We start from the raw sequence: 12,917 nt of genomic DNA, 5'->3' as shown, positions 1-12,917 counted from the left end.
ATAAACAGCTTAAGTAATTTCTAAAGGAAGGGAGCTATTTTACTTATTACAAGAAACACTACACGCAGTACACTTCTAATTTTTGTGAAATGTTTCAGCAATTTAAATTCTATTTTGAACACTTTATCTAATTTTATTTAAACAATAATGAGAACAAAGTAATGAAACAAGGTCTAATTTGACAAATAGTCAGTGTCTTGTGTAGAACTGGTTAGATCTACATAGGCTATCTTCATTATTTTTTTTGAAACAAAAACACCTGGATTGCAATCTCTAAATATGAATTAACCCTTCAAACATGTGCAACCACAGCTTGTGTGTGCAACCTTCAAGCATGTGTTCCACTTCCCATTTGTGCAACCTTGCCATATTACAGGATTCATAAGTACAGTGTTTGTTGCTTTACGCCGCACTCAACAATATTTCAGCTTTATGACGGTGGCCCGTTAATAACCAGACAACCCAAGGATTGACATCATGAGCATCAATCTACGCAATTGATAAGGTGATATGCATCAACCAAGTCAGAGAGTGACCCCTGATCCGTTAGTCACCTCTTACAACAAGTATGGGTTGCTGAAGACCAAATCTAACCAGGATCATCTCGATCTTGGGGGATCAAGTTAAGTGTATCAACAACACCAATCTAGACAGCAAGATCACACTAACCACTAACTACTCTAGCTGTGGTAATTACTTTCTCAGGCTACACAGGTAGGACGGCTTCAAACAAAAATATTATTTAAGTCTGGGCAAAAGAAAAATATTTACAGACAAAACATGTCCGCCATCTTCAGTCAGAAAAGAATTCGGAATGTTGGGTCTCTTCCTACAACCCTGGACAATTGACCAACAATTGTTTTCAAACAAAAACAGCACTATTAACTTCTGTAATTATCCCTTTATGACTTTGATCAAACTTAGGGTAGGTTATACAGGTCAGACTAGGGCCCTGTTGCACAAAGCAATATTAGCACTAAGACGATCGAACTCCCATACTTTAACATAGGCTTACAATAATCATAGCTCTAAGATCTTTTTATACAACGGGGGCCCAGATAAAATATCATAAATGGTCTTTTTTAAAATACATTATGCACATCAGCCATCACTGATAAAATGATAATCACACAAGGATTCCTTGGAACCTGCTGAGAGGACGATATTCACCTCCAAGCCTGCTGCCAATGTCAGCACACATTCCCAAATTGGAATAAATAAATTGTTATTCAACTAATGTCATGGCTTGGTCAAGGTGACTTGTATTTCGCTGATAACAGAACAATGAAACTATCAAGAGGAAGAGGCTTTTAATTAGGTTTTACATTATTGCAGTCAAGGCAATGTTTAAATAAATCTGATTACAGAATACATGTATAATAATTCTTCAAAAATCCCAATTTTCAACAATAATTTTTTTCCCCCAATTTGCATCCCAACAGCACTAGGTTTCGAATCCTAGATAAATCCCCGAACAACATATGTGACCCACTGGGAGAAAAAGGACCTTGTGGGTAAAAAATCCTATTTTGACTTTTCATTATATCTTAAAACTACGTAACACAAAAATACAATTCACAAGCTTCGATTGATATTTATTACAGAGATACATGACAACAAACATTTGGGCTCATTTTCCGACTTATAACTGTTTTTGCAATAATTACAGTTTTCAAACATAAAAAATGTCTGATGAATTGAAAGTTGATATGTATGCTGAAAGGTTTTGAAATAATGTTTTATCACACTACGAACTAACGAGAGAAAAAAAAGATATTTTTGTTCAGTCAGCACATGTGGCGATCTTCACTGAAGTAAGTCGTCTTCGAACATCTTTATGACGTCACAGCACAATTGTATCCTAGTACCCATGAGGACCCTTTTCTCCTGGTGGGTCAGAATGATTCAACTGCATCTGATGGTGTTAGTAGTTATCTAACTACCTAGCTAGTATGACTAGTATATAGCAACAATGTTTCTAAATATACATCACACATGAGAAGCATCTGTGTACTCGCATAAGTGAGTGAATGTTGTTTTATCCAGTCAAGATTATTTCAGCAATATTTTCTGAACAGCCTGTAAATAATCGAGTCTTGGACCAGACAAATCAGTGACTGACATTATGAGAAATGCCCCTCGCTGTAACTGGCTAATTGTCTGAGTAACCCTCCATATTTGGCAGGTCATACACTGTAACCACCCAATCACCATCAAGTCAGATCTACAGAGGCGTTCGAGCCATAACAGCAGCCAGCAAATAGTGAAACCAGTGATATTACTGACAACATCCTACACCATTAGGTATGACGACACACAGTCCACCAGGACATTGAGCCTGTGTAGATATATCAAAGTCTTAGATTTGGTTTGGTTTGGTTTGTTGTTTAACGCCGTACTCAGCAAGATTCCAGCTATATGACAGCGGTCTGTAAATAATCGAGTCTGGACAAGAAAATCTAATGATTAATATCATGAGCATTGATCCATGCAATTGGGATCGATGGCATTCATCAACCAAGTCAGCAAGCCTGACCACCAGATCCCGTTAGTTGCCTCTTATGAAAAGCATAGTTGCCTTTTACGGCAAGCATGGGTTGCTGAAGACCTATTCTACCCCGGAATCAAAGTCTTGGAAGGAAGGCATTTTTGGCTTGGGGCCAGTGGTCGCATTCTTTTGGAGACGCATTAATTTCACTATTTACAGTATTTAACAACACAGCTCATCATGTAATGGATTTGTCTCTTAAATATTGGTTTGGTTAGTGTAGAAAACATATTGTGGAGACAGATTGCTCCACAAATAAATCAAACTTTAAGGTCTGTTGTTTCATATATTACTCAATAAAAGTGAAGGACTATAGTAATAAGAAAGAAAAGAAAAGTAATATGAAGGTGGTTCTTAACATTTTAGAAGTTTAGAAGTATAGAATACGTGCAATCTGTGAAACTAGCAGCAAACAAATCACCAATTTCACAACACTAACATCAAGATTAAATCATTCATTTCATCCCTGTATGATCATGATTCAAATAAATATACCGTAATTAACAAATGTCAACCGAATGTAAGCCCATTGAGTATAAGTCTAGTGGAAAATGAATATAATTTTGCACTTGCATGCCCTGCTATTAATGATTTAAGATATTGATACATTGATCCTAAATACTTTGTAAATCCGTCACTGGAATCCTTTGTTCGTCTGATGTCATTTAATCATAAACCTACTATTGTACAGCTATCGAAATTTATATTGAATGCAATGAAATTGTATAAGTCACTTTGTCAGTAATTGTATTCCGGTAATGTTATGTTCTATGGGCCTGCGTCCTCTAACTTGAAATAAAGGTGTTGTGTGTTGTGTGTTTGGACATTGAGTCTGACCACCAGATTTAATAGTCACCTCATGCAATATGATAGATTAATGGGGACCTACACTAATCCGAAATCTGTCCAGAAGATCACAGTCCGATGACATAAATTAATGCAATGAATAAGTCATTGAGTGAGTATGGTTTTACGCCGCTTTTAGCAATATTCCAGCAATATCACAGCGGGAACACCTGAATATGTGCTTCACACATTGTACCCATGCGGGGAATCAAATCCGGGTCTTCAACATGAGAATAAGTCATTGAATCTGATCACATGATCCATTTAGTCGTTAAGGTAACTGGGGATATATTCTAACCCGAAATCTCCAGGGGCACCATCAGGTCAGAAAGAAAACAAAATATTAGAATGGTTCTTCAATGGAGTGACCATTTTTTGTTTTCTTACAGCATATTACTTGAGCTTTCTCTACATCAAAATATCCAAATTCATCTGGTCGTAGAATGTCCAATGTTTTTGTCAAACGTGCCAAACGAAAATAAGTCATATTTGTAACCATGACAACCAAAGATATGATCTAACCTACATGGTTATTTCAACAAGAAAACTAACAGGGTTATTTCAACAAGAACATTTTGTTCGACTCACCTCCAGCATTCACTAAATTGGGTCAGAATATACCCTAAAAAATTACACTTCTCTGTTCAACAACCTTCACAGTCATAAAATACTCTATTTCAGCGACTATAGCCAAATCAATGTTTTTCAAAATTATTATTTATTAACTACCACTCAAGCGAGATCTCTGAACGCTTTATTAGAAGGAGTTTCATGCAAGAACGCAGACTAATTATTGTTTTAATAGGCAAGGCTGGCAAATAATCGCTACCACCTGAAAATCATTCCTGCTTAAAGTTCAGAAATCTACACAGCAATATTTAGTTAAACCCTACTGCTGCTCCAGTGGTCCTTACTAAACCTGTCTTACAATGTGACTTATCGAAGTACAAGACCCAGAAGGTGACAATGGAGCAGAGCCCATCTTGATAACGGTGGTATTATTTCACAGGCGGTTGACACTCTTAATAAGTCGCTCACAGATCCCCTGACAAGTCTTTCATAATTAACTCTGCCACATTTGTCAGCCTAATTAACCCCTCCTGTTTGCCTTGTATTTTATGTGGGTGTTTAATTAACCCTTTCAAACACCACATGTGATCCACCAATTTTCATGCCATCTCTCCTTACAAGGTGAGGTTTCAAATCAAGACACAGGTGATAATCTATAGCATGGGACAAATCAATATGACCATCACGACTGATAATAGCTTAGCGACTGTAGAGATTTACATCAGGAGGAAGTCGTGGGAATTAAGAGGTTAATCTAACTTTGCATGGTAAGGAGACACTTTTGGGGGCAAAAATGAATTATTTAAGCCAGGATTTTTATTAAACATGTATAACATCCCCCTTGTGACATTATACATACCTTATTCGAAGTAATCATCCCAATTAGCACCCCTTCCGATTGATCAATGTACACAAGACTTATTTATTCATGTATAATACGCACACGTGTGTTATATACCCCCTTAATTACGGGCAAATAAATTCAAGGAAAATGTATCTGTCGTATATAAACAGTTCAGGCCGTCAGTATAAACCACGAAATTTATCTTTCAACCACCAAAATAATATTCTAATAAAAAACCCTATTTCTATTTTTGAGAGCGCCCTGGGCACTTATTACGTCGAATATGGTATTTCATTTTGTATTGATACCTGAGGTGAAACCTGAAGATCATATTTCGATTTATTGTTCCTGTAAAACCCAAATATCAACATATTATAAGTTATGGTGTCTGTGGTTGCTGTATACGGTGTCATATTAGGTTAGCAGAGAAATATTGGGGGAGCCGTTCTGCTAACCTAATATGACACCATATACGGCAACTGAAGACACCATAACAAATTGATTATGCTGAAAAGTGTACACTGTTTGGTATCGTTGTCACACATGTGATGTCAAAATAAAAACTTGACACTTACAACCGGTTTAAATGACAGGACCAGTACATAAGTTTCCGATATAGCGCTTAAGTTTAAACACAAACATTAACAATGGAATATATAATGCATTAAATGTGGAAGTTTAAACAAGTATTACTGCTAAATGGATATAATTATCATAAAATTACCCGCAGAAATCAGAAATCTGTGGGCCATTGTAACTTGAAACAGTCTGCTTTTTTCCTAAACGACAAGGTGCTATCTATTCTATTGCTATGTAACGTCATTGGCATCAATTTTTTTTTTTTGTGAGGTCATCCTATATTACCATATTCAACGTAATAAGCGCCCAGGGCACTCTCAAAAATTAGAAATGGGGGGCCCTTATTAGAATATTATTTTGAGTTGAAAGATCGTAAATTTCGTGGTTTAAGCCAACAGCTTGAAATGTTTACATACGACAGGTAAATTTTTCAAGAATTTAATTGCCCATAATTAAGGGTGATATAACACACGAGTGCGTATTATACACGAATAAATAAGTCTTGTGTACATTGATCAATCGGAAGGGGTGCTGATTGGGATTGTTCACTAGCCAAAATATTAGCAAATATCGCTGTGGGCGCTTATTAGAGCGGGGCGCTTATTACGTCGAATACGGTATGTTCGATGACTTTGCTATTTGTAAATCAGTGAGCTCTGTTGCAAGCTTTTTGTCTCTCCATTTTTTATTAATAAAGTCACGACCGTGGTTTCATAAAAAAATTAATGTTTTTGCATGTCACAATTAATGAAACACAAAACAGTGCCGAAAAACAAATTTCTGTACCAGAATTTTCAAGTGAAATATGTGAGGTGGGTGTTGTAAAATCCAAACTGGCTGATGCTGACGGTATACAGTCTCATATTAGGTCAGTAACAACCATCTTGGATTTTTACTGACAGTCTACGGGATCATATGGGGTCAGTAGTTCTGCTCTCTGATTGGTCAATCTGACTTTGAGGCATAATAAATTTTAACATGTTTAAATGTATATTATGTTACCTTTATATATCATAAAAGGTTACCTTTACAAGGAATGGATTTAAAAAGAACCTTTGTAACAAACATGTTAATAACACCAAGTCAGCAAGGTCAGGATATTGTCAACAAACGAGATATTATGAAACCTCATCAATGTGAAAAATACATTTTCAATATTCCCGTACCAGTAACTCCGACACTAAGCAGTAAAAGTTTGATGCCAGAGAAAAAGTTTTGGAAATTAATTTCTTAAGTTTTGTGTTTTGGGGGATAACTTGTCTGAAAGTTTTCCATCCATCAAAATCGAGTTTTTGGGAGACAATTCGATCAGAATCTACATTGAAACAAATAACGTTTTTGCTGTAGGCGGGTATACGAGTTGTCAACAAAACAGTTAACTTGTCAAACTCTGCCCCATTGCCAACTTTATGAAGTAAGGATCCACTTGCCAAAACTATCTCTTTAAGTATGCCTACATTTTCAGAAATATTATTTACGGAATGGTGGGTACAATCTCGTTAAAATCGGTCGTAGTTCTCGCTACCTCTAAACAAAGATCTGAGGCCATCCAATTAGGGGTCACGTCAGAACGACCTTTCATCCGACCAATCAGAGCGTCGCTTACCAGATCATGAAAGTGACAGTCGGAATGTGATTTCTAATCAAGCATCCTCGAAAACTTTTTACACAGGGTAATCCGAACGAAAGTTACGGGGTTAACGGCTGAATCCATACAATCGAGACCATCTATTAGCCATTCCAGGATGTTCTTTTGTTCAGGTTTCAAAATTTTAATTGAGAATTTGTCAAAATATGTTTCGAAGCGTAGTCGCCAATTTGAATTTTGTGCCGTAAAGCACGAGTAAGCTGCCTTCTGATTGGCTCATGTCGACTTCTTGTCAGTCATTCCATTGGTCAATCAAAGTTCGCGCAAGGTCGGTCTGACATGACCCGTAATGGGATGTCCTCAGATTTTTGTTTAGCGGTAGCGAGAACTAAGATCAGATTTTTATGAGATTGTGGTGGGTATGAATTGTTTGATAGGCATTACTTAGAAGTTGACAAATGACAAAGTAGATACAATTTCATGGCCATGCCTTGCTTGAAAACAGTATAAGGATCTATACCTTTGCAGTAAATAAAGAAGCTGTTATCCAGAAATTGTGTCTACTTTGTCAATGGTGGGGTATGTCTCAAAATGTAAGTGATGAACTTTTTATTCCTACACTGAGCTTTTGAGCTGGTCCCCACACAAACATGTACCTCATTCCAACAGTAGCCATTCATAGTGTCAGTGCACCAATACCAATCTCGTAATGTTACTTCTTACAACACAACCACAATACATAATCCAACACAGATACAAAATTGCACACTCCTGACTAATCAAAGTTCACAGAGTTCGCTAAATTTCAACAGCCACAAAATACCGCTTTCTAATAGTCTACGCTCCACAGCCTCTGCTGAAAAAATGTGAACTTTAATTCAATTCTGACAACACCACCCCACCGTGGCCACCCTCGTCTGAATGGGCATTGTCCTTCATGTCACCATACTACAACAGGCAGTGGAATCTTTTTCAGCTTCACGTCAAGTGTACACATATCCTGCAGTGACTGTTTCTAAAGACCTCTATTTCAACCTGTTGATCAAAGCATTTCCGAAGATTCAAATATTGTTATCATAAATACTGACACTATTTTAATATATGTTCCTGATATGAAGACAGAAATATAATATTTGATCTGACAGAGAACACATATCTCCTGACAAAGTCCCTCTTTGCTTTTCATAAAGAGAAAATCAACATTTATCTCTCATACATATATATTTACTGACATTTATTTACTTCACTGTCCATATGGAATATATGCCAGTTAAGGTATCTATGTCATATAAACTTTATTAGCTTCTACAGACTGAGCGTGGCTTCTTATAATATGAAATATAATTATGTGACATGTCCATGCTAGGTCTGTGTCATATAAACTTCTATAAGCTTTTAAAGATCGAGTGTGGCTTGCAAGTGTTTATCCTACTGTAGAAATCTAATGAGGCTTATTCTGGACATCAACATTAACAGGAAATGGATGAATAAGGATCATACAGAATTGTTATTATTATCATATTAATTATTCATGATTCGTCAATTCATCAAAGGTTACAATAGTACAATAGAACTGTGATCTATCAATGTCTTTGAGATCCAGGATAAAATATATAATCTGGACGCACAGAGCTCCATACAGACATACAATGCTTACTAGGGAAATATGAAGCCGTATATTCTTTATTTATTCAGGGATAAAGAATAGCCCAAGATATGGAATACAGCAAACACAATGACCTATATATCCTACACTGAGATAGGATATATGAATAAAACATGACATTTGCCCAGTCTTCACGTGATCTGTTCCACTTAAACAAGAGGTCCCTTGATCCTGGTCACACAGAGCTGTACAAGTGATATATATGTAAGTTGATTTACTGGGTATTTGTTATTTACGAAAAACCTTTAGGGTAAAGATCTCAGTGTTATTACTGTCAACATGCTAATATGTTAGGGAAAAGATATTTGTACAATATTTTAGGTACATTTGAGCATGCTCTTTCCACAAAGATTTAAAGACTGTCATGCAACTCTGCTCAAAAGTTGTTTGATCAGGGTTACACTGACTGACTGACTGAGTATGGTTCACGCCGCTTTTAGCAATATTCCAGTGATATCACGGCGGGGGACACCAGAAATGGGCTTCACAAATTGTACCCATGTCGGGAATCGAACCCATGTCCTCAGCGTGACGAGTGAACGCTTTAACCACTAGGCTACCCGACCGCCCCTGATCAGGGTTACAAAATTCAAGGCCTCAGTAAAGCTTCCAAAAGGTTTTATGGCAGAGAAGTTGCTGCATTTCCAAATTTGACAAAGTGACAAAAATGATGTCCATGCAATTTCCTATTTTGACTTGTACCACATTTTTCCATGTCTTTTTCAGGTGAATAATTGACTTTGCCTTTGCATGTGTGACTGGTGCAACCCCTCCATGAACAGTTGGTATTCTTATTATTTGATAGTGATTCATACACACATGCTCATGTTGTACAATTGACTGTTTTAGCACAGATTTCTTTTCTTACGATCATAGAATGAATATTGTTGCTTTTATTTACTTTTAGAGAACAATATTGCATTTTCTAAACATCATGTATTTACAAACAATTACTTTGGCTCATTTAAATAATTATTGCAGCCATATGGCATGTATGGTGCTAAAGAAATGTAACAGTCTGCTTAGTCATACTAAACAAGACATGAACTTGTAATTCTACAAAACAAAAGCCCAAAACAAGTCTTCAATATCTCATAGTCAGAACTGAACCTAAAATTTTCCTTGTATTTTATTGTGTAACTTGAATTATTTCTCAACCAAATGCGTGTAGTCATGCATTTTGCTGAGCTTGCAAATTCATCATTTTAACAGTATAAAGGTATTAACCATTACTCCATGCCTTGATTAAAAATATTAATATGGCTTGGCTAAAATATTCTTCCACAAATATTGTGTCACACTTTTCATTAAAATAAACATCAGTTCCTTGACTGGTGACACAATCATCAAAATGTTAACATTGACAAGATTATTTTGTCTATTCTAATTCAATAGATCAAGTACATCTATACTACATGAAAAATGTAAAATTACAAGAATTGTAGACCTGCACAGAAATGAAAACTGATAAATCCATCCATTCATACCTCGTTCACAAATATTGTTTCTATCCGCAGTCAAACAGGCAAAATTTCACTGCGAAGACTCAAATCATGAACAAGCAAAAATAAAAGAAAATAAAGCAATGCCTATTTTCCATAAACTGGTTAGTGCAATTTCACGTCTATAAAGACTAATAATTTTTAATAAGTGACTAGTGTGAAACATTTCATATAATTAATATATAATCATAAGACTCCATCACAGACCCCAGTGCATGTACTTATTAAAACAATGCCCCCCATTCAATTTTTACCCCTTCTCAGCTCTAGCAGCCAAAATTCCCCCCTTTTCATCTCCTGAAATTAAGTGACTTAAGGCTTCCTTAAAGGTAGAGGGATCGTTTACAGACTCATTTCAGTAACCTTGAAGATAACAATTTGGGGACAACATCTTAGTCCACCTACTCATCAGCTACTAGATTGGCACACACCTTCAAATTTGAGTTTGCAGACTTAAAAGTTGGTTCTGAATTATTTGAATCAAAGCTTCCTGATACTGACAGATGACCAAGGACATAAAAAGGAGTAGAGAAATCGTAAGTCTTCAATTCATTTGAAAGGATTCTGCAATTAGTTAATTTTGTTTGGTGCGCCATTTTTAGGAGAGGTTACCACATATGGCTTCAGTGTCGGTGACAACCAGAGGTTGCAGTCGCCCGGCGGACGATCAGCGCCCAACAATGGCAACCTAATCGGGCGTGACGAGACCATTCACATTCCTTCTCAAGTGATGTGTGGCTGATCAATCCACCCGAACACAAATTGTTTCACATTTCCTGGCATTACATGCTGGTGATTTTGGTTCTACATCACAATAGGGCGTCAAAAATATGTTCATCTTCCATACTTCGGCGGAAGCGGCCAGAGAAATCTGATGGTCGGAAATCACTTTAATTTATGGCTGAATATTTTTCCTCCCTCAGAATCGACTATCTTAGCACTAAGTAATTTTGTTCATAATGAGCCATACATCAAAGCACTTAGCTTCAGCAAAGCGGAACAGTTCAAATATTGAACAACAAGCATGCAAACAAACCGCAAGCAGTCGTATTGAAAATGGCGTTGGATGTAACAGTAAACTGATAACTGTATGTCGACATGCCCCTACCAAATCATCTAATGTCAGCTCCAAGTTTCGCCGTATTCTGTCTCCATTACCCAGGAAACTCAAGTCATCCTTTACAGGGGGTGATCCCCTCCTGTTTTCCAAGTAACTCATCCTACAGTTTTCTAATTCTATGAACTTTCATCAATGACTTTTGCACATTCAAACAAAACTTCCGAACGCTTCCTCGAAGTTTCCTGTTCTATAAATAGATAACAGTTTCGGACAACCCGTAATAACAGGCTCGCACTCAGAGCGTCATGTTTCCATGGTGATGTTTTTACCGGTTCTCAATTTTCGCAATTCCTCGTGTATCCGAGTATAAAATGAACGTAAATGGAACGGCGGATGACAATTAATATCAATGACAACCAGGTCATGCGATAAGTAACAATATCCATTCATTACGAATAACAGTTCAAAAACGCTACATTGTATCAGGTATCAATGTTTAACAAGTGATCGAATATCCTGTTACTATGTGTCAAATGTATACACGTGTATCAGTTATCGGTCTTTGAAAAATGATTTATAACACAATAACCTTATCTTATTAAATACCCTATACAGCACACACACACACACACACACACACACACACACACCACGCGTGCGATCATATATATACACACACCTGAAGTAGATATATAGACATATACATATAACCTGAACAAGCCCACCTGTATAACTTTCTCCAAGCGATGATCTCTGTCCTCCGTCGACATCTCCTCTAAGCCACACAGCGATAATCTACTACTATATCTACAAAAGCAAGGAATCTAGCAAGACGCCGTTCTAGCCCATACCAGTTGCAGACACAACTATCGTCGATGTCGTCGTTCTCTCCCCCTCTCGCTGCAGTCGATATTCCCGTTCATGTTGACACGGACATACTTGCGACACAGATGGCGCTGCGACCCGTCACAATATGGCGATGAGATTTATCAAGTCTATACCTGTCTGCCCTTCTCTCCCGCGAACAATATCTACCAGGGTCGGCTCATAAACATCGATACCCAACGAGCGTCTAGAGGTGGAAAAAAAATCGCCTTAAGAATTTGACAAAGCTAACACGGCCGTACCTGTAGGCAGAGACGCCAGTCGGTGCCAGAAATGGTAAAATCGAAGTTTGAAAGAACACTTGAGATTTTGTTCACAAATTGATAAGTGAATAAAGTTGATTTTGGAATTAATGTATCAGGGTAGGAAAGTTTAAGCAAACATAACGTTGCACAAATATAATGATGAATAAGCTTTCGTTTCTGCTTACGCAACACCAAGGTAAATGAGAAGATGTTTCAACAGCAACGGATATCACTAACGCATGCCATACGTGTTAAATGTTATACAACATTATGGCTTGATCTCGGATGTGCAAGAACTGTCGTGTTTGTGGAGGTGTTTGTTTGCTGTTTTACGCAGCACTCAACACTAGTCCAGCTATATGACGACGATCTGTATACAATCAAGTCTGGACCAGACAATCCAGGGATTGACATGAGCATCTATCTGCGCATTTGGGATACGACATGCATCAACTAAGTCAGCGAATCTGACCACCCGATCCAGTTAGTCGCCTCTTACATACGGCAAGCATGGGTTGAATTTCTAAACCGGATCTCCATGGGTCCAGTCATAACAGGAACATATTTATTCATATCCACACCCG

General features: G+C 37.2%; 1 protein-coding gene across 9 annotated transcripts in view; it reads right to left on the bottom strand.

The window, feature by feature from the left end:
• LOC124117797 (rootletin-like) overlaps nucleotides 1-12,917 on the bottom strand; it is a 121,910-nt gene that overhangs the window by 53,685 nt on the left and 55,308 nt on the right. For 2 of the 9 annotated variants that reach the window (XM_046479815.2, XM_046479817.2), the window contains exon 1: nucleotides 12,055-12,186. The exons of 4 other annotated variants lie outside the window; for them this stretch is intronic. Coding sequence is in view for 3 of the 5 variants with exons in the window: in XM_046479811.2 (XP_046335767.2) it covers nucleotides 11,252-11,362 (111 nt within the window). In the remaining 2 variants the exon portion in view is untranslated. Of the gene's footprint in view, nucleotides 1-11,251; nucleotides 11,411-11,928; nucleotides 12,187-12,917 lie in introns of those variants that run through there. 3 more of the 9 variants (XM_046479813.2, XM_046479814.2, XM_046479811.2) reach the window with 3 other exon arrangements.

Source organism: Haliotis rufescens, unplaced genomic scaffold (assembly GCF_023055435.1).
Source record: "Haliotis rufescens isolate VD_foot unplaced genomic scaffold, xgHalRufe1.0.p SCAF_13, whole genome shotgun sequence".
Lineage (NCBI taxonomy): Eukaryota > Metazoa > Mollusca > Gastropoda > Lepetellida > Haliotidae > Haliotis > Haliotis rufescens.
The sequence above is the reverse complement of the archived record's forward strand: the minus strand, read 5'-3'. Positions and strand labels throughout refer to the sequence as shown.